This window comes from Saccopteryx bilineata, chromosome 2 (assembly GCF_036850765.1).
Source record: "Saccopteryx bilineata isolate mSacBil1 chromosome 2, mSacBil1_pri_phased_curated, whole genome shotgun sequence".
Classification (NCBI taxonomy): domain Eukaryota; kingdom Metazoa; phylum Chordata; class Mammalia; order Chiroptera; family Emballonuridae; genus Saccopteryx; species Saccopteryx bilineata.
In genome coordinates, this window is record NC_089491.1 from 363,706,307 (window position 1) to 363,732,869 (window position 26,563).

At 45.1% G+C, this 26,563-nt stretch overlaps 1 protein-coding gene across 3 annotated transcripts in view; it reads left to right on the top strand.

Annotated features, from left to right (window-relative positions):
* Positions 1 to 24,879, top strand: part of FAM222B (family with sequence similarity 222 member B) — an 85,080-nt gene extending 60,201 nt beyond the window's left edge. For 2 of the 3 annotated variants that reach the window (XM_066263201.1, XM_066263202.1), the window contains exons 2-3: positions 8,106 to 8,227; positions 20,948 to 24,879. In XM_066263201.1, coding sequence (XP_066119298.1) covers positions 8,146 to 8,227; positions 20,948 to 22,554 — 1,689 coding nt within the window. In that variant the 5' untranslated portion in view covers positions 8,106 to 8,145 and the 3' untranslated portion in view covers positions 22,555 to 24,879. The remainder of the gene's footprint in view (positions 1 to 8,105; positions 8,228 to 20,947) is intronic. The other variant, XM_066263203.1, reaches the window with a different exon arrangement.
* Positions 24,880 to 26,563: the final 1,684 nt, after the last annotated feature.

A 26,563-nucleotide genomic window follows, 5' to 3' on the forward strand; every position in this document is an offset into this window, starting at 1 on the left:
ACTTCCCTGTTCCAGGTTGATGCTTTATCCACTACACCACCACAGGTCAGGCAGGGAAGACATTTCTTTGGAATGGTCATATTCTCTATCTTTAAGGTAAGAGAGTTGCAAGAATTCCATATAGTATAAGTATTGCCAGAACAGAGTGGAGGTTGTGAGAAAATTTGAAGTATAGGAACTGGAGAAAATGTTATTCAGATAAATGTTGAAAAGAAATTGGAAGTTTCCTGACCAGGCAGTGGTGCAGTGGGTAGAGCATTGGCCTGGGATGCAGAGGACCCAGGTTTGAAACCCTGGGGTCGCTGGCTTGAGCCCAAAGGTTGCTGGCCTAGAGCCTCCTGGTCAAGGCAGATATGAGAAAGCAATCAATGAATAACTAAAGTACTGCAACAAAGAATTGATGCTTCTCATTTATTTCCCTTTCTGTCAGTCCCTATATGTCCCTTTGTATCTGTCTCTGTCTCTCTCAAAAAGAAAAGAAAAGAAAAGAAAATCGTAAGTTAATGATGCAGAAAGATATAGGAAACATGTTTTGGTAGCAAGAACACCAGTGTTGTCATTCAACAATTCAGAGATAACTCACCTGCATTAAGATAATGCATGAGAATGGCCCTGGCCATTGGCACAGTGGATAGAGTGTTGTTGGGAGAACCAGGGTTGCTGGCTTAACCCTGAGGTCACAAGTTTGGGCCCCAGTCAGTGTACGTATGAGAAGCAACAGCACAACCAAGTGAAGCAATGAGTTGATGCTTCTTTCTCTCTCCTCTCCCTCTCCCCCTTTCTCTGTCTCCAAAAAAAAAAAAAAGGGGGGGGGATACAGTGACAGTGTATCTTTATCTATCATCTATCTATCTATCTATCTATCTATCTATCTATCTATCTATCTATCATTTAGTGAGAGGCAGGGAGGCAGACAGACAGGCTCCCACATATACCCTGATCGGGATCCACCCTGCAAACCCCCTACCGGGTGATGCTCTGCCCATCTGGGGCTGCTGTTCCATTCCTCAGGAACTGAGCTGTTTTAGCATCTGAGGTGAGTCCATAGAACCATCTCCTCAGCGCCTGGGGCCAGCTGGCTAGGACCATTTGAGCCATGGCTGCAGGAAGGGGAGAGAGAGAGAGAAAGAGAGAAGAGGAAGAGGTGGAGATGGTTGCTTTTCCTGAGTACTCTGACCAGGAATCAAACCCAGGACTTTATCACGCTGGGCCAACTCTCTACTGCTGAGCTAACTGACCTGGACCGGTTTATTTTCCTCAATAAAATTTTTAGAAACAATTTCAAATTTATAGTGAAGTTGCAAGTATAATACAAAGAATTATTTTTCCCCTTGAATCACTTGAGAGTAAGTTGCTGATTTGAATACTTACTGTTTATCTTCTACAAACAAGGATGTTGTCCAACATTGCCAAAATATAACCATCAAAATCAGGAAGTTAACACTGATACATTACTATCATATAATTCTCAGGACCCTCCTTCCCATCAGATGTTGACAGAAAGAGAGAAAGGCAAGAAGAATCAACTTTTAGTTGCAGCACTTTAATTGTTCATTGATTGCTTTTCAGTTGTGCCTTGACCAGGGGCTCCAGCCAAGCCAGTGACCCCTTGCTCAAGCCAGTGATCTTGGGGTTTCGAACCTGGGTCCTCAGCATCCCAGGCCGATGCTCTAACCACTGCACAACCACCTGGTCAGGCAATAAATAAAATCTTTTAAAAATAAAAAAATAAATGAATAAGCCTGACTAGGTGGTGGCACAATGGATAGAGTGTTGGACTGGGACGCGAAGGACCCAGGTTCGAAACCCTAATGTTGCCGGCTTGAGCATGAGGTTGCTGGCTTGAGTGTGAGATCACAGACATAACCCCATGGTTGCTGGCTTAAGCCCAAATGTTGCTGGCTTAAGCCCAAATGTTGCTGGCTTAAGCAAGGGTTCACTCATTCTGCTGTAGCCCCCAGTCAAGGCACATATGAGAAAGCAGTCAATGAACAACTAAGATGCTGCAACAAAGAATTGATGCTTCTTATCTCTCTCCTTCCTGTCTGTCCTTATTTGTTCCTCTCTCTGACTTTCTGTCTCTGTCAAAAATAAAAATAAAAATTAATGAATAAAATAAAAGACTTAGAGATAGTGATTTTAATTAATAAAATTTAAAATACTTTTATAATTTTTTAAAAATTTATTGATTTTTAGAGAGAGGATAGAGAGAAGGGGGAGAGGAGTGGAAAGCATCAATACAATTAGAGTAGGGAGAGAAAGGGAGAGAGATGAGAAGCATCAGCCCTAAGGCAGAGATGATTCTTTATCAGATGCTATCCAGGAAAACATAGTGTTACATCACAACTCTAATTAAATGTCTGTCAGTCTTCTGAAGAGGGGGAGAGGCACAGATGAAAGTACTTTTGAGTTTTCTCTGAAGAGACAAGGGGTTTGTCCCTTAATTAGAGGTAGTCTGGGAATTGCTAACACTTTGCTAATGTTCCTGGAGAGTTTAAAAACAGTTCTGTGCTCATTGTGATAATGGTAATCCCCTTACTTTGGGAGCAGTTAGCAGTAAGAAACCTTGTTGAAAGTTCACAGAGGTCCTGGCGAGTTGGTTCAGTGTTAGAGCGTCAGCCCAGCATGTGGATGTCCCGGGTTCAGTTCCCAGTCAGGGCACAAAGAAGAAGCGACCATTTGCTTCTCCACCCCTCCCCCTTCTATGTGTGTGTGTTTCTCTCTCTCTCTCTCTCTCTTCCTTTCTCTTCCTCTCCCACAGCTATGGCTCGATTGATTTAGGCACATCAGCCCCTGGTGCTGAGGATGACTCCGAGGAGCCTCTGCCTCAAGTGCTAAAAATAGCTCGGTTGCAAGCACGTCCTCAGATGGACAGAACATTGGCCCCAGATGGGGTTGTGGGTGGAAGCCTATCTCTCTCTCTCTCCTCCTCTCACTTGGAAAAGAAGAAAAAAGTTCACAGAGAGGCTCTGCCAAGGAGATCTTTACTTTTTTCCTTTCTCTGTGATGTCTGTAGCTTACTTGGCCTGAGCTCCAGTTTACTATTTGATTCTGTTCAGAAATCAGAACTTGAATTTTGAGTACCTTTCAGAAGTTAGTGCCAGTGTTGATTTCTGGGTCTAATTGTGCTTCTGGAAATATCAGCTGTAAAATTATACTGGAATTTATGTTTAAGAAAAGCCAGATGGGCCTTGGCCAGATAGCTCGATTGGTTAGAGCCCTGATCGGCAAACTGGCTCGAGATGCACATGCGGCTCTTTGGCCCCTTGAGTGTGGCTCTTCCACAAAATACCATGTGTGGGCGCTACCTCGATAAGGAACGTACCTACCTATATAGTTTAAGTTTTAAAAATCTGGCTCTCAAAAGAAATTTCAATCGTTGTACTGTTGATACTTGGCTCTGTTGACTAATGAGTTTGCTGACCACTGGTAGAGCATCATTTTGAAGCGCAGAGGTTGCCAGTTCAATTCTGGGTCAGGGTACAAACAGGAACAGCTTGATGTTCCTGTTTCTCTCATTCTCTCTCTCTCTCCCCCCTTCTTTTCTTTCTCTTTTAAATATTTTTTAATACTATTCATTTGAGAGAGAGAGAGAGAGAATGAAAGAGATAGAGAAGGGGGGAAGAGCAGGAAGCATCAACTCCCATATGTGCCTTGACCAGGCAAGCCCAGGGTTTTGAACCGGTGACCTCAGTGTTTCAGGTCAATGCTTTATCCACTGTTCCACCACAGGTCAGGCTTCTTCTCTCTCTAAAATCAATAAAATAAACATTAAAAATAAAAATGAAAGGAAGAAATATTAAAAAGCAAAAAAATGAGAGAGAAGGGAAAAAAAAGCCAGATGGTCCCTGTCCAGATAGCTCAGTTAGTTAGAGGGCTGTCCTGCACATTGAAGAATCAACCAATGAATGCATAAATGAGTGAAACAACAAACTGATTTTTTCTAATTTTTATTTACTTATTTTAGTGAGAGAAAGGCAGAGAGAAGGAGGCAGGAACATCCATCTGTTCCTGTATGTTTTCTGACCAGGAATTGAACCAACAACCTTTACACCTCAGGACTATGCTCTAATTAACTGAGCTATCTGGCCTGGCGCGCACGCGCTCTCTCCCTCTCTCCCTCTCTCCCTCTCTTCCCCTCCTTACTCTCACTGCTTTCCTTTCTCTCTAAAATCAGTTAATAGAAATTTTTTATAAAACCAGATGGCTATTGCCTGACCAGGCGGTGGCGCAGTGGATAGAGCGTTGGACTGGGATGCAGAGGACCCAGGTTCGAGACCCCGAGGTCGCCAGCTTGAGCGCGGGCTCATCTGGCTTGAGCAAAAAGCTCACCAGCTTGGACCCAAGGTCACTGGCTCCAGCAAGGGGTTACTTGGTCTGCTGAAGGCCCGCGGTCAAGGCACATATGAGAAAGCAATCAATGAACAACTAAGGTGTTGCAACGTGCAATGAAAAACTAATGATTGATGCTTCTCATCTTTCCGTTCCTGTCTGTCTATCCCTCTCTCTGACTCTCTCTGTTTCTGAAAAAAAAAAAAACAAAAAAAAAACCAGATGGCTATCAAAATATGTGGGTGATTTAAGGTTGTTAAATGAAACACCTGTGCTCAGCTGCCAGGCCTCTGGAAGAGAGCTTTATATTGTGTATTCCTGCTTTCTGAATTGTGTTGTGGAAGGAAATAGCTTCTTTCCTGTTTCATCACAACTATTGTGACCTTGCTACATTACCTGCTTTTTTCTGCCCTAGCAAAATCTAGTTCTCAACTTTAGTGAAACTAGACAGGGAGCATGAAGACTTCCTTAGTATAGTTAGATTCCTGAACTCGTAAAGATAAAAGGGCCACGAATTAGGAGTTGTACTATTAGCAGCCCAGATAGTGTTAGGGAGAGCTCAAGAGTATTACAGACTTGCTGGGAAGTTCTTATTGAAGACACAACCATGGGGGGCTCCAAGCTCTGTGTTGGGCAAACAAGTGTGTTAGGCTTGCTTGCTTGTACTTTGCCTGATTGGTGCATGAGCACGGGGCAGCAGATTGTAGGTTCCCCCCCCAGCTGCCTCTTATCTTGTCAGCCCTTAGAGAGAGGAAATTTTCCCTGCCTGCTTGCTTTTCCACCATTGCGAGACTAATAAATTGGCCCACCATTTTCCGGCTCCACAGTTTCTTTACCGTTTGCCCTAATTCAGTGTGAATCTGCATGGCCACAACCACCAGCCTTATACTCTGGTATCTTTCTTATTCATTCACTCCCTCCTGCCCGAACTAAAAATTGACTTTCTGAAATCTTGACAGTATTCACCTTTTATTTTTGATCCTTTGTTTACTGCCAGTATATCTTTTAAAGCCTCTTTGCCACTGTTTAGCTGGTTAAGTTCTTTTCTGTTCTTTTGAAGTCCAGAGTTGTGGCTTAAGGAGCAATATGTTATGGTCAATTCTTAGGATCCATACCCGCTATTCATCTCTTCTTGGTTGCATGCATCAAAATTTAATAGGTATATTAGAGATTACAATGATTATTTGTAGATTGGTTCCTTCCAAAAAGTACAGGAAGAGTGTTGTCTGCAAGACAACTGAGTGAATGTGTTCATTATACTTCCATCATCATCGCAGCATCTCAGTTACCCAGGTGAAGTACAAGGCCTGGAGGTGGGAGTGTGCTCACTCCTTCGAGGAGCTCCAAGGAAACCACTGTGTTAGAAATAGAGTCAGTAGGAGGAGCACCGAGGTTAGAAGATGAGGCCAGAGAGGTAGTAGTAATAGTATGGAAGGCCTTGTGAGCCATGTTAGGATTTTATGTTTTATTCTAAGTGAGATGGGAAATCATTGGAGACTTTTGAGCTGATAAAATTTCCAATTTTAAAAAATAAATTACTCCTGGTATATGGAGAATGGATTGAGTTATAGGGACAAAGTGGGGAGCAGAGAGACTGTTTTGAAGGCTATTGTAGTAATCGAGGCTAGAGATGATGAGATGACAAAATTATTACCTTTCTCCAAGAAAAGTTGCAAGACCTAATTAAGAAAATATCACTGCCTGACCAGGCGGTGGCATAGTGGATAGAGCATCAGACTGGGATGCAGAGGGCCCAGGTTCAAAACCCCAAGGTCATGGCTTGAGTGCAGGCTCATCCGGCTTGAGCTTGGGGTTGCCGGCTCAAGTGTGGGATCATAGACATGACCCCATGGTCACTGGCTTGAACCCAAAAGTCGCTGGCTTGAAGCCCAAGGTCGCTGACTTGAGCAGGGTGTCTCTTTGTCTGCTGTATGTAGCCCCCTGGTCAAGGCACATATGAAAAAGCAATAAATGAACAACTAAGGTGCCGGAACAAAGAATTGATGCTTCTCGCCTGACCAGGTGGTGGCGCAGTGGATAGAGCGTCGGACTGGGATGCCAAGGACCCAGGTTCAAGACCTCGAGGTCGCCAGCTTGAGCGCGGGCTTATCTGGTTTGAGCAAAAGCCCACCAGCTTGAACCCAAGAACCCAAGGTCGCTGGCTCCAGCAAGGGGTTACTCGGTCTGCTGAAGGCCCGCAGTCAAGGCACATATGAGAAAGCAATCAATGAACAACTAAGGTGTTGCAACGTGCAATGAAAAACTAATGATTGATGCTTCTCATCTCTCTCCGTTCCTGTCTGTCTGTCCCTGTCTATCCCTCTCTCTGACTCTCTGTCTCTGTAAAAAAAAATAATAATAATAATTAAAATTAAAAAAGAATTGATGCTTCTCATCTCTCTCCCTTCCTGAGAAAATATCTCTCTCCCTTAAAGAGAAAATATCACTAAAACCCTTCATCCAGCCCATTGCAAAATATTAGGTCACATTTGCCCTCAGCTATATTAGGACCATAGGAGAGAGGTTATTAAATAGAGATCAGCGTTCATCAAGGATAGGATTCTAAGCAGTACCTTAGTCATTTGACCCCAACAGAAGGCTTTTTATTCTTGAGGTACTGCAGTTGGCACACTGTGTTCATTCTGTTATCCCACCCACCAGAGACCTAAAAAGACTGAATCTGTACCAGAACTCTCAGGCAGCTCTCTTCTCATTGAGGCATTCAATCTTCAGTTCTTTCTGCAGTTGCTATCTTAGACACAGTTTAAGCAGCCTCTTTTTCAAAGTATCTTTTCAGCTACCTAGACTGCAAGCTGGAGCTCTCTGATACTCATCATGACAAGGTATTTTCACATACCTGCGAGGGCCCTCTTAAAGAGAAAGGAGGTTTTGTGGTGTTTGTTTAACATTTGAGCCTTTCCCCCACTCTTGTGATGTGAACCCTTAACATGCTACCTTGATTTCTGGGTTTTGCAGTATGAGAAAGGAATTTCATGTGTTTTAGTATATTTTACTTTAGGAAAAGCTTGGTCCTTGGTGTCCAGGGAGCTTGCTTGGCATTGCTGATGTTTTCTTCCCTACGAAAAGCCAGCTCAGTGTCTGCTTGCTGGAGCTGTACATATATTGTTTGTAGACAGCACTGGTAAAACCAAGCCATCTTGACATAATGTCAGAATCATCTGCCCAAAGAGGGCTTCTGGCGGCCTACTACTTCCTTGATTCATTCCCTCTGGGTGCAATACAGTTTTGGGGTGAGGATGGAGTCCTTTAGGTCTAATTGTGTGACAGAGAATAGGAAAGATGAATCCCAAAATACTTATAAATAGAATTTGCTGGTTTTTGGGTTTTTTCCCCCAGAATTTGCTTTAACAGTAGTTGTGTCTCCTAAGATGCTTTGCTCCTTCCTCATTTTGAAAGTGAATGCAATCTACAGGCAATGGAAATGCTGTATGAGTGCATCTAGAGCTTGTGAGCATGAAAGACCTTACAGTTGTGCCTGTATTTTTCATTTAATTGTGTGGATAGGTATTTTCTGGTTTTTATTTTCCCCACCCACCTAGCTGTGCTGACTGAAATACCATTTTACCCTTAGTGATAGTTGGGAACAAATTGTTGCTACCGACAAAAACATACATATTTCCAACCAACATGCTGCTAATTAAATTGCTTATCTATCTAAACTTGGGCCTGTGCTGCTTATATCAGATGTCCCTAGTCTGTTTCTTGAGGGAGTTGCCTTGTGTTTCATGACCTTGTTTTTTTGTTCATTACAGTGCGAGTGGCTGCCCTATGTTGTGTTGATGCCAGTCTGCCATGCTAGCCTGTCTACCAGGGCCAGGTGACCTGTCCTTTCCGCTTCTTTCTCACACGCAGATGAACACTGGACTTCAGAAATGTAAGTAATATGGATCCCAGGGAAGGATGTGATCCTTTATTTTGTTTCTGCATTTGGGCTGTTTCAGAGGGTTATATTGACCATGGACTTTGGTACCATCAAGATATTCTTCAGTACAGAGGAAAGCAGTTGCAAAAACTTGTCAGCAATGTGAAACACTTTCCTGACCAGAGAGATCCTCTAATATACTAGAACTTTCCAATGTATAGCATCTTAATTTTAGTTGTTGCTGATAGTGATAAGATATATATCTATGTGTATATATATATATATATCACCCTTCAAAAAAGTTTCTCAATTTGAACCCCTATGAAGAATTTTTTTTTTTTTTTTAGATTTTATTTATTGGTTTTAGAGAAAGAGAAAGGTTGAGGGAGGAGTGGGAAGCTGCAACTGATAGTTGCTTCTTGTATGTGCCTTGACCGGGCAAGTTCGAGGGTTTGAACCAGTGACCTAGGCACTCTAGGTTGATACTTTCCACTGCGCCACCATAGGTCAGGCACTTAAGAGAAGTTAAATGAAAATGCACAGTCCATATTACTTACTGTATATTCTCTGAAATGAACTATTTACACTATTACGTTGTTTTGAACTCTGACCACTCTCTACCATGGAAACATATAATTCCTTTTGGCTTTGCTGTCTGCCTTCTGATCCAGTGACCTCATTTTACAGCAAGTGAGGGATGAGGAGTTAGCTTTCTCAGTCTTTCTGGGTATATTTCTGCTAATATACTTTCCACAGATTGAGCTTTTGAGAACTGTCCTTTGGATTTGTGTCTTAAACTGGCTAGGATTGGGGCTGTATAATAATTTCCTATTTTCCTAGATTCCTGCCTTTTATCGTTGCACTGCATGCTGTGGCAGGAAGGATACTATTCTTGGCTCATTACTATGTATAGTATCTTAAAGTGTCAAAATGGCCCTAAGTTAGGAATAGACTTTCCTTTCAGAGCAAAAAAGAGGAAATCAATGAGGCATCTAGGTTTACCCTTTAATAGAAAAGGTGATTCGGTATCTTGCCTGAATCCTTTTTTTTTAATAACAACAGTTTATTTATTTATTTATTTTTTATAGAGACAGAGAGAGAGTCAGAGAGAGGGATAGACAGGGACAGACAGACAGGAACAGAGAGAGATGAGAGACATCAATCATTAGTTTTTCATTGTGCGTTGCAACACCTTAGTTGTTCATTGATTGCTTTCTCATATGTGCCTTGACGGCGGGTCTTCAGCAGACCGAGTAACCCCTTGCTGGAGCCAGCGACCTTGGGTTCAAGCTGGTGGGCTTTTGCTCAAACCAGATGAGCCTACGCTTAAACTGGCGACCTCGGGGTCTCGAACCTGGGTCCTCTGCATCCCAGTTCGATGCTCTATCCACTGCGCCACCGCCTGGTCATTGCCTGAATCCTTTATAACCGAATTTGGCAAACATTTTCTGTAAAGGGCCAGATAGCAAATGTTTTAGGCTTTGTGGATCATGGTCTCTGTGGCATCTACATAGCTCTGCTGTTGGAGAGCAAAGGCAGCTGTAGACTATATGTCAACAATGCATGTGACTTCCAATAAAACTTTTTATAGCCCCGGCCAGATAGCTCAGTTGGTTAGAGCATTGTCCTGAAGTGCAGAGGTTGCTGTTTCAGGGCACATACAGGAACAGTTCTTTCTCTCTCTCTCTCCCTTTCTTTCTTGCTAAAATCAGTAAATTAAAAAAAGAAAAAAGGCCCTAGGTTTGCTCAGTGGTAGAGCGTGGGCCGGTGTGTGGAAGTCCTGGCTGTGATTTCCAGTCAGGGCACACAGGAGAAGCAACCATCTGTTTCCCCACGCCATCTCTTTGTCTCTCTCTCTCTCTCTTTTTCTCTCTCTCTTTTTCTCTTTTTCTCTCTCTCTTTTTCTCTTTCTCTCTCTTGCTTCCCCTCCCACAGCTATGGCTCAGTTTATTCAAGTGCATTGGCCACAGGCACTGAGGATGGCTCCACAGAGCCTCTACCTCAGGTGCTAAAAATAGGTTGGTTGCGAGCATGGCCCCAGATGGGCAGAGCATTGGTCCCAGATGGGGGTTGCCATGTGGGCCCTGGTTGGGGTACATGTGGGAGCCTGTCTCTTTCACCCTTCCTCTCACTTGGAAAAAAAAGAGGAAGAAAAAAATTAATTAATTAATTAATTAAAGGATAAACTTTTTATAAAAACGGGAGCTGAATTTTCCACAGGCTGTAGTATACCAGCTCCTGCTCTATGAAGTTAGAAACGATCTAGCCTCTGACTTTCTTACTTTGAAGGGAGAGTAAGATTCAGCCTGGCTAGTTCTGGGATTTTTTTTTTTTTTTAATGTTTATTTATTTATTTCAGAGGCAGAGCGTGAGTCAGAGAGAGGGATAGACAGGGACAGACAGGAATGGAAAGAGATGAGAAGCATCAATCATCAGTTTTTCATTGCAACACCTTAGATGTTCATTGATTGCTTTCTCATATGTGCCCTGACCATGGGCCTTCAACAGACCGAGTAACCCCTTGCTCGAGTCAGCGACCTTGGGTCCAAGCTGGTGAGCTTTTTGCTCACACCAGATGAGCCCGCGCTCAAGCTGGTGACCTCGGGGTCTCAAACTTGAGTCCTTCCACATCCCAGTCCGACACTCTATCCACTGCACCACCACCTGGTCAGGCTAGTTCTGGGATTTGACCAATGAATCCAACTTCTGTAATGGCAAAGATGAAGGTGGCAAAATTCCACAGCTTTTTGACATAATAGGTGATCTCTGCTATACTAGCCACTCCACCCCTCACCCACCCTTCTCTTAATAAGTGATGAGTATGGGTCATGAAGTTGTATGTGTTCCCTGGTCACCGAGATCTCCATGCTAACTTCTTTGTGACTGGTTCTGGGCTTCTAAGGACACAACTGGAAAGGGAAGATACTTGGAAATATACATTAAGAGCAGTTGAGCCTGACCAGGCAGTGGCGCAGTGGATAGAGCATCGGACTGGGATGCAGAGGACCCAGGTTTAAGACCCCAAGGTTGCCAGCTTGAGCACGGGCTCATCTGGTTTGAGCAAAGCTCACCAGCTTGGACCCAAGGTCGCTGGCTTGAGCAAGGGGTTACTCAGTCTGCTGTAGCTCCACGGTCAAGGCACATATGAGAAAGCAATCAATGAACAACTAAGGTATTGCAATGAAAAACTGATAATTGATGCTTCTCAACTCTCTCCATTCCTGTCTGTCAGTCCCTATCTATCCCTCTCTCTCTGTTTAAAAAAAAAGGCAGTTTACTGTCTTCTAGGTTCCTTGACTCCCTCAGACAGTTTCACCTAGAGATGTGGTATCAGGATGAGCCATTTGGGAGGAAAGGCAAATTGGCAGCTTTATCTTGGGTGCTGACATTGAATCTCCACTTCCTTTTTCCCCAAAGGAGCTCATAAGTAGCCTCTGCCAACCACTGTCCCCATACTACATTTGAGAATTGAGATAATCTTTCCTGGGTTTTGGTTCACCTGTCTATTTGGGGAACAGCGTATTTGAATCCCTTTGACTCTCTTGTTGCTATCCTTTAAACTCACACCTTCACAGAAGAAAAATTCTATTGGTATTTTTAAGTTTGCTTGCTTTCTTCTCTCTTCTCCCAAAATATGTAAGAAAAAGAAAAATAGCTTGACCTGTGGTGGCACAGTGAATAAAGTGTCAGCCTAGAACATTTGAGGTCTCTAGTCTCTCTTCTCTCTAAAATAAATAAATAAAATTGTTTAAAAAAAAAAAGAAGAAGAAGAAAAAATAGGCCTGATTTGTGGTGGCGCAGTGGATAAAGCATCAGCCTAGAACACTGAGGTCTCCAGTTTGAAACCCTGGGTTTGTCTGATCAAGGCACATATGATAGTTGATGCTTCCTGCCTCCCCTTTCTCTCTCTCTCTCTCTCTCTCTCTCTCTCTCTCAAAATGAATAAAGTCTTAAAGAAAGAAAAAGAAAAATATTGCCTGACCATGTGGTGGTGCAGTTGATGGAGTGTCAGCCTGGGATGCAGAGTACCCAGGTTTGAAACCCCAAGGTTGCTGACATGAGCGCAGGCTCACCTGCTTAAGCACAGGATTGGTGGCTTGGCTTGAGCATGAGATCATAGACATGACCCCATGGTTGCTGGCTTGAAGCCCAAGGTCACTGGCTTGAGCAAGGGGTCACTCACTCTGCTGTAGCCCCTGGTCAAGGCACATATGAGAAAGCAATCAATGAAGAACAACTAAGGCACTGCAACAAAGAATTGATGCTTCTCATCTCTCTTTCTCACACAAAAAAGAAAAATATTATGTGTACTGTAGTGGTTAGTGTTAAACATTTACAGGTAAGGTGAGATGGAGCATACACTGTCTCCTTTGGGAACCAGCAGCTAAGGAACTGCTTAGAACACAAACCAGCAGTTATAGAAACCTTAAAACCAGTTTTGTGGCTTTGCAATTTCAGCCTTTCCCTGCTGCCACACTATCCCCTAATCCCTCATGCATCCTCAAGAGGGTCTTCTAAGTCCCTAGAAACAAAGCTTAATATCTGATGGGGTTAGGGATGGGATCTAGCTTACTGACTTTATATTGTAAGGGTCAGCTCAAGGCAGGAAAAATGGATCAGGACTCAGGAGAATGGGACATGTGGATTCTTGGCCCAGCAATCTAAGTCACCTGACTAATCACTTTTTACCAGGCTTGAGCTGCCTTATGTATAGAATCACAGGATAGATTTTTTCTAACTCCACATTTTCTCTTCTCCTCTTCCTTTTCTTTCCTTCTTTTTTTTTTTTTTTTCAGGGGAGAATAGGGGATATAGTGAGTCAGACTTCACATGTGCCCCGACCGGGATCCACCCGGCAAGGCAACGCCATTTGGGGCTGATGCTCAAGTACCTAGCTATTTTTAGTGCCTGAGGCTAATGTGCTTGGACCAACCAAGCTATCCTCAGCACCCAGGGCCATGCTCAAACTAAATGAGCCACTGGCTGGCGGGCGGGGAAGAGGAAGCAGAGGGGGAGAGAGAGGGAGGGAGAAGCAGAAGTTCACTTCTCTGGTGTGCCCTGACTGGAAATTGAACCCAGATGTCCATATGCCAGGCCGGCGCTCTATCCACTGAGACACTGGCCAGGGCCTCCCCTTCCTTTTCTGTGTGTATAAGAGGATATAATGCACTTCACATCCTATATGTGTAATTTGCCATAGGGCAGGCTGGATTAGAAAACATCTTTGCTTGGGGTAAATCCTGTACTTGGTAGAAAACCAGTTAGGGTTAAGTGAATGCCTTCCTAGAGCTTCTCTAGATTATCTATTCCATGATGTCACTTGATTTGATAGTCCTTGCCATTTTTGAACTCGGTACTTGAAAATTTGTTTTTCCTTTGACTCATCTTCTAATTCACCAGAAAGTGTGTTTGTGTGTTTTTTTATGAGAGGCAGGGGGAGAGAGACAGGAACATCGAGTTAGTCCTGTATGTGCCCTGACTGGGGATCAAACTGGCAACCTTTTTGGGGTGATGCTCCAAGCAACCGAGCTATCTAGCCAGGGCTTTTTTTGGTTTGTTTTTGTTTTTGTTTAATTGATTTTTAGAGAGACAGCAAGGAAGGGAGAAAAAGGGTAGCAGGAAGAGAAGCATTCATTTGTTGTTCCACCTAGTTGTGCATTTGTTGGTTGCTTCCTGTGTATGCCCTGACTAGGGATCAAACCCATAATCTTGTCAGTTCAGGACAATGCTCTTAACTGACTCAGCTAACATGGCCGGGTGAAAATGTGTTTTTGAACCTTTTTTCTTTATTAACCTCAAGCCTCTGCTCCTTTTTTCCTCAATTCACAGTCAGTATATATAGTAGTAGCTAAATAAATATTTCTGGATGGTTGGCTGTAATGACCAAAAGACCTTGTTTCTCAACTCGTTTTCTTCTGTTTTTGTTTTTGTTTTTTTGTGGCAGAGACAGAGAGAGAGAGTCAGAGAGAGGGACAGATAGGGACAGGCAGACAGGAAGGGAAAGAGAGAGAGATGAGAAACATCAATTCTTCGTTGTGGTTCCTTAGTTGTTCATGGGTTGATTTCTCATATGTGCCTTGACCAGGGGGCTACAGCAGACCAAGTGACCCCTTGCTTGAGACGGCGAGCTTGGGCTCAAGCTGGTGAGCCCTGCTCAAACCCGATGAGCCCACGCTCAAGCTGGCGACCTCGGGGTCTCGAACCTGGGTCCTCTGTTTCCCAGTCTGAAGCTCTATCCATTGCGCCATCGCCTGGTCAGGCGCATATCATTTTTAAATAACAACTTTGACCTTTTATTGTAGAGTTTTGGCGCCTGGGACAAATGTCAAAATTCTCTTACTGCTGCTTAGTATACCTCTCTGCCCCCTAGTGGAAGGGTCTGGAAATGGTGAATTGACTTAATGATTGAATAAACTCATATCAGGAATATAGCTTAGATCTGTTGAGTGGTTAGTGTGTGTCAGGCACTATCTTACGTATTTTTATATATGTTCTCATTCATTCCTTAATAATTCCATATGGAAGATTCTCTTATATTTCTTTTAAGGATGAGACAGAGTGTTTGCTACTTGCCAACATCACATTATAGTTCAGTGACTGGGCTAGAACTCACACTTGGGTGAGACTCCAAAGCTTGTATTAGAAACACACTACATGTGCCTTTCCACCTAAAGAGAGAAGTTCTTGTTGCATATGCCACCTCTGTTGTCTGACCTTCAAAATAGAAGGATACACAGGGAGGTCCTATGGGGAAGCCCAGATTCTGGCAGTTTTCCCCCTAGTCTCTGGAATAGACAACAGTGCATTCTGCTACATTTAACTCTCAGACGAGGTCCAGGGCGTCCTGCAGTTTGGGGCTTCCTTTGTCAGGTTACTTGGTCCTGTCTGTAGACAGACTCAGCCAAAACTGCTATCCTTAAGCCTTGGCTGGCTAGCTCAGTTGGTTAGAGCATCATCCTAAATAAAGCTCAGAGGTTGCCGGTTTGATCCCCAGTTAGAGCACATACAGGAACAGATTGATGTTCCTGTCTCTCTCTTTCTCTTCCTTCCTGTTTCACTAAGATAAATAAAAACTTTTTTAAAAAGACTGACTGGTGGTGGTATAGTGGATAGAACAGGCATGGCCAACTGTTTTTGCCCCTGGGCCAGATTAGAAAGATAACTTTTTTCACGGGCTGGATGTAATATTAAAATTTTAAAATGTTAAATACAAAAACTATTCGCTTAAGTAAACAAAATTTTATTATGTAATTTGTTTATGAATAAATATGAGTGAAAAATTTTAATATACAATATTATTTTAATAAAAATATAATTACATACCGTATAAATATCCAAACTGTATCACAATCAATCAAAACAATTAATTAATAGAATGAGCTTGAAGGGGTTATATTGCAAAAAAGCAATTATTTCGTTTTACAAACTGCCTGGACACATTTTCAGTTATCAACTGCAGCTATTGTCTATGCTACAGTGCCACTTGATTCGGCACACTTGACCACAAAAATAACCAATTGTGCCTGACCAGGCAGTGGCGCAGTGGATAGAGCATTGGACTGGGATGTGGAAGGACCCAGGTTCAAGACCCCGAGGTCACCAGAGTGAGCACAGGCTCATCTGGCTTGAGCAAAAAGCTCACCAGCTTGGACCCAAGGTCGCTGGCTCGAGCAAGGGGTTACTCGGTCTGCTGAAGCCTCTCGGTCAAGGCACATATGAGAAAGCAATCGATGAACAACTAAGATGCCGCAACGAAAAACTGATGATTGATGCTTCTCATCTCTCTCCATTCCTGTCTGTCTGTCCCTATCTATCCCTCTCTCTGACTCTCTCTGTCCCTGTAAAAAAAACAAAAAAACAAACAAAAAAATAACCAATTGTTTTACCTTGGGTGCGCACTGGCAAACTCCGCCTGAAAGAATGTGGGTTTCACATCGCCGCTAATTCATATCGAGTACAGACACGTACAAAAGTTGTAAATCTTTATACTGGAGTTCTTAAAAAAAATAAGTATCGTGAATGCATTTGACAATTATTGGAAGTTAACCCTAGATTAATCACACGTGGAATTCTTTTCCGTGTATCACTATCTTCTTAAATATCTAGATTTCCAATAATCAAAGATGCTTCCACTTCTGAGTAGCTGAGATTTTAAAGTAGCGGAGAATATTAAAAATTTAATCACGGGCCACATAAACTCATTATGCGTGCTGGATCTGGCCCGTGGGTCGAATGTTGGCCATGCCTGGGATAGAGCATTGACCTGGAATGCTGAGGTCCCAGGTTTGAAATTCCCAAGTTGCCAACATGAGCATAGGGTTGATGGCTTGAGCCCAAAGGTCACTGGATTGAAGCCCAAGGTTGCTGGCTTGAGCAAGGGGTCACTGGCTCTCCTGGAGCCCCCTAGTCAAGGCACATATGAGAAGCAATCAATCAACAACTAAAATGCTGCACTATAAGTTGATGCTTCTCAGCTTCTCATCTCTCTTTTTACCTCTCTCTTCCTTTCAAAAAAATAAGCAAACAAATAAATAAATAAAATCCTGCTGCCTTTGGATAATAAATATCAGTAATCATTGTTCCTGTCCACAGAGTACTTTCCCATTCATTGTATCTCTTGATCTTAGTAGTTTTGTGAAGTAGGACAACAGGTACCATTCCTATTTATAAACAGGGAATGACTGAGACTGGGTAATTAGATAATAAAGCCAATACTTGAATTGGCTCATGATTAATTATATCTCATGATTAATTATATTGTTGGTATTCAATATATAAGTTACTTGTAAAACTGTGGTATCTGTGTTAGCTGTGTACTTAAGGGAAAATGTTACAGATGAAAGAATGTCTCCAGAGTGCCTGTGTATGGGGACTGAGATAAAATAGTATTGAGAAAAATTTGACTATTTTTTAAGTCTGGTATGTGAGGGTGGGTGGTGCTGAATTCCAAGAATATGGCCTCTTTTCCAATATACTCATCTCATCCTGGAGATTATTCCCTAACAAAAATACTGTAGCCTGTGTTCACCCTTCCCTCTCCATCACTACTTCCCTTTTATTCTGATTCCTTTATTTGACTACCCTTATCATCCTGTCAACATTGGTGGAGGTTGGGCAAGAACTAATCAGTGTAAGTGTCCCATTTCATACTCCTGAATGAGGCCACACTCCCTTCTGCCTCTACTAGAAAAACCATCCGAAGAGTTAGTACTGACTTGGAACAAAAGAACTTTATTATTCAATAAGACACTGTATCCCTCTCTTTTACTTGGCATTCAAGGAGAAAAGCCCACTGACATGGAGGAAAGCCCAAAGGCAGGCCTTTACTTCTGGTCTGAACTAAAACCCAGCTGCTTTGTACTCCCATTCCTTAGCCCCAGTTGTTCAGACAGCCAGTACCTATTACTGATGTCACTTACCAAGTATTTACTACGTATCTGCTCTGGGTAAGGCGCTGAGCTAGGATTGTCATATGATTTTGAACAGTCAAACAGATGCCTAGTATAGTGGCTGACTAGAGCAGCTTCTGATGGACTTCTGATACCTTGAGTTTAGGGACTACCTGTCAGTGACTCTAGACTTTTTTTGTATCTTCTTGTCCAGGATAATATATGAAGGGTCAGAAAATGGCTTCATTTTATGGAGACTAAAGCCCATTAAGGGACAGTGGCTTATAAAAATCAGAACTCAGGTGCTGGCCAGTTGGCTCAGTGGTAGAGCATCGGCCTGGTGTGTGGAAGTCCCGGGTTCAGTTCCCAACCAGGGCACACAGGAGAAGCACCCATCTGCTTCTCCACCCTTCCCCTTCTCCTTTCTATCTCTCTCTTCACCTCCCGCAGCCAAGGCTCCATGGGAGCAAAGTTGGCCTGGGTGCTGAGGATGGCTCCATGGCCTCTGCCTCAGGCACTAGAATGGATCTGGCTGCTGTGGAGCAACGCCCCAGATGGGCCGAGCATCGCGCCCTGGTGGGCATGCCTGGTAGATTTGGGTAGGGCACATGCAGGAGTCTGTCTGCTGCTCCCCACTTCTCACTTCGGGAAGAAAAAAAAAATAGAACTCAGACTCTGCTCTCACAGCTTTGACCCTCCTCACCAGCTCGTGTTACCTCGTGGATAGTGAAGATTTCTGGGCCTCTCTGCCTCCCTCTTCATCTTACCCTTAGTTGTCACCATCACATTCATTGTCTTAAGACCTTCTTCGCCTGACCTGTGGTGGTGCAGTGGATAAAGTGTCAACCTGGAAATGCTGAGGTTGTCGGTTTGAAACCCCGGGCTTGCCTGGTCAAGGCACATATGGGAGTTGATGCTTCCAGCTCCTCCCCCCTTCTCTCTCTCTCTCTCTCCTCTCTCTCTCTCTCTCTCTCTCTCCCCCTCTCCTTTCTAAAATGAATAAATAAAAAAATTTAAAAAAAAAAGACCTTCAAATTATTCCTTTTACAGACATTTCATTTATGGGTGGAGCATTTATTCTGTACTTAGTAAATAAAGCAGACCCTTAAATATGTTTGCCTGTCTACTAAATTTAAAGTATTGTTCCATTATTTGAAAGCACAAACCTTTTCCTTTCTGTACCCTTTTTGCTAAGTTCTGCCTTGTTGAGTGAGCATGAACCCAAATCTCTCTGCCCATCCTGAACTTGAGCTTTCTTTTCCTGCTTTCAAGAGCTTCAGTTTTGCTTGGCCAGGTAGTGGTATAGTGGGTGGAGTGTTGGTCTGGGATGCAGGGGACCCAGGTTCAAAGCCCTGAGGTCACTGGCTTGGGTCGACCAGGTCAGGACACATGGGAAAGCAATCAATGAACAGCTAAGGTGCCACAGCAAAGAATTGATGCTTCTCATCTCCCTTCCTAAGTCTGTGTCTGTCTGTCTAAATTAAATAAAAAAGAGCATCAGTTTCTAAGCAGTTGCTGCCAGCTAACCAGCAACATTACCAAAAGGGCAGCAGCTGTGCCCTCTTCCTTCTAGCACACTCATTAGCCTACTTCTATTCCAGTTGATTCCTAGTGATGTGACTCTGAAATGGGGTTCTTCTTGAGCAGGCCAGCTGAAGCCACAAGCCGAGCATTTAGTCAGTTTAGTCACTGGTCTGTATGGCTGCCTTTTGCAAGGGGAGGAAGTAGGGAGGGAGTCAGCTAGCTGAGCCTAGGCTCCCAGCCAAGCCTCTTTCCTTCTACTTTAGGCAGTTTGTGTACATACTAGGCAAGCCTTTATTAAGCACCTTCTGTGTATACTCAGGGGAGACCCTCTCTCAGAGAGAGGGATAGCACAGCAGAGATGCCTTGCAGGAGCTTGGCATCCTGAAAGAGCTCTTGTTCTCAGAATCTTCCTTTTTGACTGGAAGCACAACATCCGCTGGAGCCCCCCAATGGGAGGCAAGTGGAGATGGGAACAAAGAGACTGTTAACATTAATGAGGCGCATTGAGTGGGTATTTCCGCAGTCTCCAAAGGAAGGCAGGTTTTTCCTCTTTCATTTTGGAAAGTGACAGCTGACAAGGGTAGAATACAGACTATTTTTGGCTCTCAGGACTTAAAGATTCTCTGAATCCTTTCTTCTCAAATTCCCTCCCTGCTGCCCTGTCATTACTGTCACCCTCCACAAGGAAATAAATAGCCTTTGAGCTTCACCCAGTCAGGCTGAGAGTAAGCTGTAAACAAAAATGAACTTGTGATGTGGGGGTAGGGGAGGGACGTTGGCAGCTTAATTTCGATGATCCTGAAAAAGAAGCATCCTGTCTTCTGTGCCAGGATGCCCACCAAATGGGCATGAAACTTCAGCTGCCAAGGGTAAGGAGAAAGCAGATGGCTTACTGGCCACTGCAGACTGAAGAGTAGTCACTCTGAGTACTCTCTTTACCAGGATGTCCTGAGGGCCCTGACAAGCAGCTCTGCTTAGAACCAGCAACCCCCAGGCCAGCCTGGGCTGGTTAGAACTTGGAGAGAGTTCCCTGTAAAAGAGAAACTCTTGGTTTCCTCTGTGAGAATTGGCCTAGTTCTGGCTCTGCCAGATACTGGACTTGGAAAGTTGCTGTGCTATTCTGATCTTGAGTGAGATCATTTGTCAAATAAGGATCATGTGGGCCCTGGCCGGTTGGCTCAGTGGTAGAGCGTCGGCCTGGTGTGCAAGAGTCCCGGGTTCAATTCCCAGCCAGGGCACACAGGAGAGGCGCCCATCTGCTTCTCCACCCCTCCCCGTCTTCTTCCTCTCTGTCTCTCTTTTCCCCTCCCACAGCCAAGGCTCCATTGGAGCAAAGTTGGCCCGGGCGCTGGGGATGGCTCCGTGGCCTCCGCCTTAGGCGCTAGAATAGTTCTGGTTGCAACAGAGCAACGCCCCAGATGGGCGGAGCATCGCCCCCTGGTGGGCGTGCTGGGTGGATCCCGGTCAGGCGCATGCGGGAGTCTGTCTGACTGCCTCCCCATTTCCAACTTCAGAAAAATACAAAAAAAAATAATAATAAGGGTCATGGTAGTACCTGCTTCCTAAAGCAGTAGCAATAGCAAATATTCATTGAGATAGCCTGTCACTTAGCACAAGGGCTGGCCCATTATATGTACTAAGTGTTAGTACTGCTGTTATCATGGGGCCTGAGGCTTGGTCTGAAATGAAGACTAGGGATGACAGCTTAGTCCCCCACCTCTTCCACCTAGGCCCCAAAAGGGGAATCTAGAAGGGCTGGTTGGCTTGGCACTGATGAGCTCCCTCTCCTTCTTTGCTCTCCTTCCCCTTCTCTCTCTAGGGGACACTACACAGAAAATGAGAACTGCTCACTATCCTACCCCAGCCGAATTGGACGCGTATGCTAAGAAGGTCGCAAACAACCCACTGACTATAAAAATCTTCCCCAACAGTGTGAAGGTTCCCCAGCGGAAACACGTTCGTCGTACTGTGAACGGCCTCGACACATCAGCCCAGCGCTACAGCCCTTACCCGACTCAGGCTGCCACCAAGGCAGGCCTGCTTGCCATTGTCAAAGTGCCAGCCAAAAGCATACTCAAGGACTTTGACGGCACCCGAGCCCGGTTGCTCCCTGAGGCCATTATGAACCCCCCAGTGGCGCCATATGCTACTGTGGCACCCAGCACTTTAGCCCACTCCCAGGCCCAGGCTCTGGCCCGTCAGCAGGCCCTGAAGCATGCACAGACCCTGGCCCATGCCCCTCCCCAGCCGTTGCAGCACCCTCAGGGTATCCCGCCGCCCCAGGCCCTGTCCCACCCTCAGAGCCTCCAACAGCCTCAGGGCCTGGGCCACCCTCAGCCCATGGCTCAAACCCAGGGCTTGGTCCACCCTCAGGGTCTGTCTCACCATGGTCTCCAGCACCCCCCCAATCCCTTGTTGCATGGAGGCCGGAAGATGCCAGACTCAGATGCCCCCCCGAATGTGACCGTGTCTACCTCAACTATCCCCCTTTCAATGGCGGCCACCCTGCAGCACAGCCAGCCCCCGGACCTGAGCAGCATTGTACACCAGATCAACCAGTTTTGCCAGACGAGGGCAGGCATCAGCACTACCTCAGTGTGTGAGGGCCAGATCGCCAACCCCAGCCCCATTAGTCGCAGTCTGCTCATCAATGCAAGCACCCGGGTGTCGACCCACAGCGTCCCCACACCAATGCCTTCATGTGTGGTCAATCCCATGGAGCACACCCATGCGGCCACAGCCGCATTACCTGCTGCAGGCCCTGTCAACCTGCCCACAGGCATCTCTCGAGCCCCCACTGGCTACCCTAGCGACCTCAAGCCAGTCGCCTGGAACCAGCATCAGCTGGCCCACCTACAACAGATGTGCAGTGAGGCTGGTGGGACGCCGGCCCCTGGCCTTACAGGCAAGCATGCAACAGGACGTGAGTTGGCAGGGCCTGGCTTTGTGGGCAAGGCCCCTGCCTACCCACAGGAACTCTGCCTGGCACAGTCCTTCCATCTGAAGCCACCCCTGGAGAAACCAACCCCATCCCCACCAGTCAACGGCCTGGCAGGCCCACTGGCCTACCCCAATGGTCACTACTTCCAACCCCTGTGGAACAACATTCTGCCCACTCCCAATAGCGACAGCTCGGGGTCTCAGGACCTCACCATGCCGTTCCATGGTGGGCAGCCCACGGGTGCACCCCTCGACTGTGCGGCAGCTGCTGGGGCCCACTACCGAGCAGGGACTGGGGGTGGTCCAGTGGCAAGCCAGAACAGCTTGATGCAAACAGTGGATTACCTAAGTGGGGATTTCCAGCAGGCCTGCTTCCGAGAACAGAGCCTGGCCATGCTGAGCAAGGCTCACCGAGCCCCTGGCAGTCGAGCCCCTGACCCCACAGATAGTCGAAGTCTTCATATTCAGCACCCTGGGTATAGATAGGTAGCCCTGGTGCTCTCCACAAGCTACGCATCATACATCCCCTCCTAGGTTTAGTCTTACTTTTGAGTAATTGGATAGTTTCAAAATTTTAATGCTCCAATGTGATCATTCTTTGATGTCTCAGAAAGGGAATTTGGTGGGATCTGAGGACAGAGGGGGTCATCTGTGCCCTTATCCTCTCTCCTCCACCAGCCCCAGCAGTTTTGGGGTTTATGTTAGGACCTAATCTTAATACCAGGCTTGTTTCTTTGCTGCCTGCTTATCAGTCCTATACCATGTCCATGGCCCTCTTCTTGCATTTCCCACCTGCCACCTCCTGCCTTTTGTTGCTCTGCCATGTTTCCCTGAGGGCTGGGGTAAGCTAAGAAAAGGGTCCTAGATGAGGTAGCTGTAGGTGCCCATCCCCCTAAGCTAAGCCTCTCCCTGTTTGTCTGTCTCTCTCTGTGGGACTAAGAAGCCAGACTTCCAAGTGCTCTGGAAGCTAATTCCTTATTTACCCCAAAGACCTCAAATCAAACTGACCACTCACTCATCATCCCTCAGCCTCTCGCCATTCCTCAAGGCTTTGTTTTTGTTATACATCTACATGGGTCCCAGAGCCACCAAACTTGTCCGTGCCACACTTCTCCAGGGCATCCTGCAGGTACTTGGCTATAGCCTGAGACATGGGGAAATGTGTCTTTATGCTGGTATCTTGGTTTCTGACTCCCCTTTTCAGCCCTAGAGAAATGCAGTGACCATCCAGCATAAGATCCCTTCCTCACTGTTGCTTCTAACTCGCCTGCTGCACTCATCCCCCACCCCTCTCAAAAAAACAAGCAAAACAAAAAAAACTGATCTTACTTAAGGAATTAGGTAGGTAAGAGATGATCACATTGGAGTTTGAAATTAAAAACCAAAAAAAAAAAAAAAATTTTTTTTTTTTTTTTTTTTTTGGTTTTCTCTACACTGGCTAAGAATATTGCTCTACACTGTAAGTTTTAAATGTCATGTTTCTGTATGAATGTAGTGTGGGTTTGAGTAGCATTATGTGTGAGTGGCCCCCACAGGTACATTCATATTCTAGACACCTCCTTTGCAGCCCCTCAGTTTGATGAAGAAAGAAAAACACAAAGCCTTAAGCTCTTTGAATTCTTCCTTTACCAAATGAGCATGGTTCTAACAGCTGAAGATGGGCATACATTGGAAACAGTCCCTCCTGCCCCTTGCCCATTCTTCACTCATACCCACTCCATGCTCAATGCATCTCATTCCCAAGTGACAATTAGTTGGCTAGAAATTTAAACTTTTCTGTAACTTTAAAGTTAGATTATGTTTAGTTGTAAATTTTTTTCACCCTTCTTTTGTTAAAGATGCATAGTTGAGCTCTGCCTTTTTTTTTTTTTTTTTTTTAAGGAAAAACCAAATAAGCCCTTTCCTCTTGTCTCTGGGGACTATGAACTGATGTTCTTAAATTTTTGGATTTTGTTTACTATACTATCCACTGTTCTTTAGCCAGAAATTCTCTAGTGATCTGAAGCAATGTGACTGAAGATCAGTTTTTAACTTATGTGTTGGCAAGTTGCCTTATATTTAAAAAGAGAAAAAAAATGCCTGATTGTGTTACGCCAAATGATAGCAACATGAAGTCCTAATTTATTGTTCCCGATTGTTTTCCTGCCGTCTGTGAACACTGGTACCTCCCTCACCCTGAGCCCTCAGGAGCACCTTTTGCTTCTGGTGCAATGCCTTCTCCCAAGGTGTTAGCCACCATCTCACCCAGGGCCCCCCTTTCCAATTCTTCTCTGAGTTAAATTGAAAGAGCACTACTGTCTCCCTTTATCCCTTGCGTGAGCTCCAAACCAGATATTTTTGCTGTGATTTTTTTCTAATGCCTCTCCCCAAAAGGTGAGCTGCCATTTTAGGAAATTGGACCAGACACCAACTTGGGGGCTTTAAATCAAACCTCAAACCCATCTCTTCCTGTGTGGGGGTGCAAGTCTCTGAAGCTCTCACTCCCACCCCTAATCTGCATGGAAAATGTACTCTGACCCCACCTCCACGCCCAACTGCCCTTGCCTTTGGTGTGAGATGTTTCCTAGTTCACCCTAAGTCCCTCACCCCTCTCCAGCCAACCCCCAACCAGCAATAAGAGGCCAAACCAGGGCCTCCTATCCACAGCCCCTGCCTCCATCCCACACTGCCCCTAGGGAATACCGGGATTCCCCAAGCTGTCCACATACTGTAGCATTCATTCTCCATCTCCCTCATCTTCTCACCTGTGGTGGTTTATGGGTGTGATGGGGTTTTTAAGATTATTATAAACCAGTAAAAAGGAAAAACTCACCTTTTGATCTTGTCCTATTACTTTATAGTGGTTTCTAATGTCTCATTTACTAGAAGGGAAGTATTCCTCAGTTTTAAGAGGGGAACCCCTGTTCATCCCACTCAGAAACCTTCCCAGTCCATTGCAGACCAGGTGCTATATGGGGATTGTAAGGCATGAAGTAGACTTCAGTCAGTCCCCAGGCGGTGCCCAGCTGTTTGGACCTCTCCATCGGCAATATATTGTAGCTAGGGCCTTGGTAGGATTTGATGGGTAAGCTGCCCCTTCAGTGGAGGTCTGAAGAGTCCTGCCACTTTCACTCCAAGACTAAGTCATTGAAAAGTGGGTGGTTTGCTAATAGCCATGTAAGACTTAAACGTCCCTCCCTCCCTTTCTCTTACCTCCAACACTGGAATTTCTGAGAGCCTCTGACAGAGGTGAAGGTTATAAGTGCTATAATCTATAACACAAGAAGTAGCCCTCTTAGTAATTTGACTCAAGAGTTGAGTATTGGAACTTGCATTTCAAAGTCATGTTGTTCAAAGGTCGACTAGATTCCCCATTTCCCGTTCTGCCTGTTTGGGCTTGGGCTAAGATGAAAGAAAGGAGAGTCCACAGGCTGTGGGGGTCAGTGAGGGTGGAATCAGGTGCTTGGTAGCAAGATGGCTGTCAGAATACTGTTGAAGCCTGCTGGTGCTGGCACAGTGGATAGACCATCAGTCTGGGACCTCAAGTGAAGTCCCAGGTTTGAAATCCTGAAGTTGCCAGCTTTAGTGCAGGCTCACCAGCTTGAATGTGGAATCAGTTGACATGATCCCATGGTCGCTGGCTCAGCTGGAGCACCTTCACACCTAGTCAAAGCATGTATAAGAAGCAATCTGAACAACTAAAGTGCTGCAACTATGAGTTGCTGCTTCTCATCTCCCCCTTCTTGGAATAGAAAGCACCCTCCCATCCTGGGCATGCCCGTAACTGGTTTGTCCTTTTGTGAAAGTGCTTTCCTTTACTCTTTGTGCCATCCCTGTGAAAGAATGCCCTCTTATGCCTGTGTCAGATGAAATCTGCAGTCAGCCCAAGGTCATAAAGGTCAAGTTGACAGTGAGCTAACTCAGCCTCCACTGTCAACAATTCCTGGGGTAGGAGTTGGGGGGAGGGTGGTCCAGCTCACACTTCAATACAAAACCTGGCCTGAGTTCCACAAGACAACCATGACTTCCTACAACAGCACTGTAATGAGGAATAGGCCCGAGTATGGGGTTGACTATAATATCCCACTGTTGCACAAACTCTAGAAGGTGTGTTCCCCTGGAATGGTGCCGTGGCAGTCTTGCCAGCAGAGCCCAACCTTGATCCAGGGTGTTTGACTTCTAGGAAAGAGTTTCACCTGTTCCCTGAAACAAGTGCTTAAGGCATTTCTTCTGCTAGAGACTATGGTTATCCCTACCATCTTCCAGGCATCACTGTACCAAGATAGTTCTGGTGAAGTAGTGGTCTATCAGAAAGGCAGCCAGGGCCACAGTGTCCCACTAGACCAGTAAACTTGATCTTTTGAAGCCTAAGCTGATTAGTTTCCCAGGCTGGCTCTCTCAGGCTATCCTTTCCTGTCACTTTCTGAGAAGGGCTCCTTGTGAAGGCACGATACAGCCCTTTCACTTTGCCTGTACTAGTTTCCATTATTGGGTCTCTTAGGGCCATCCAAGAACT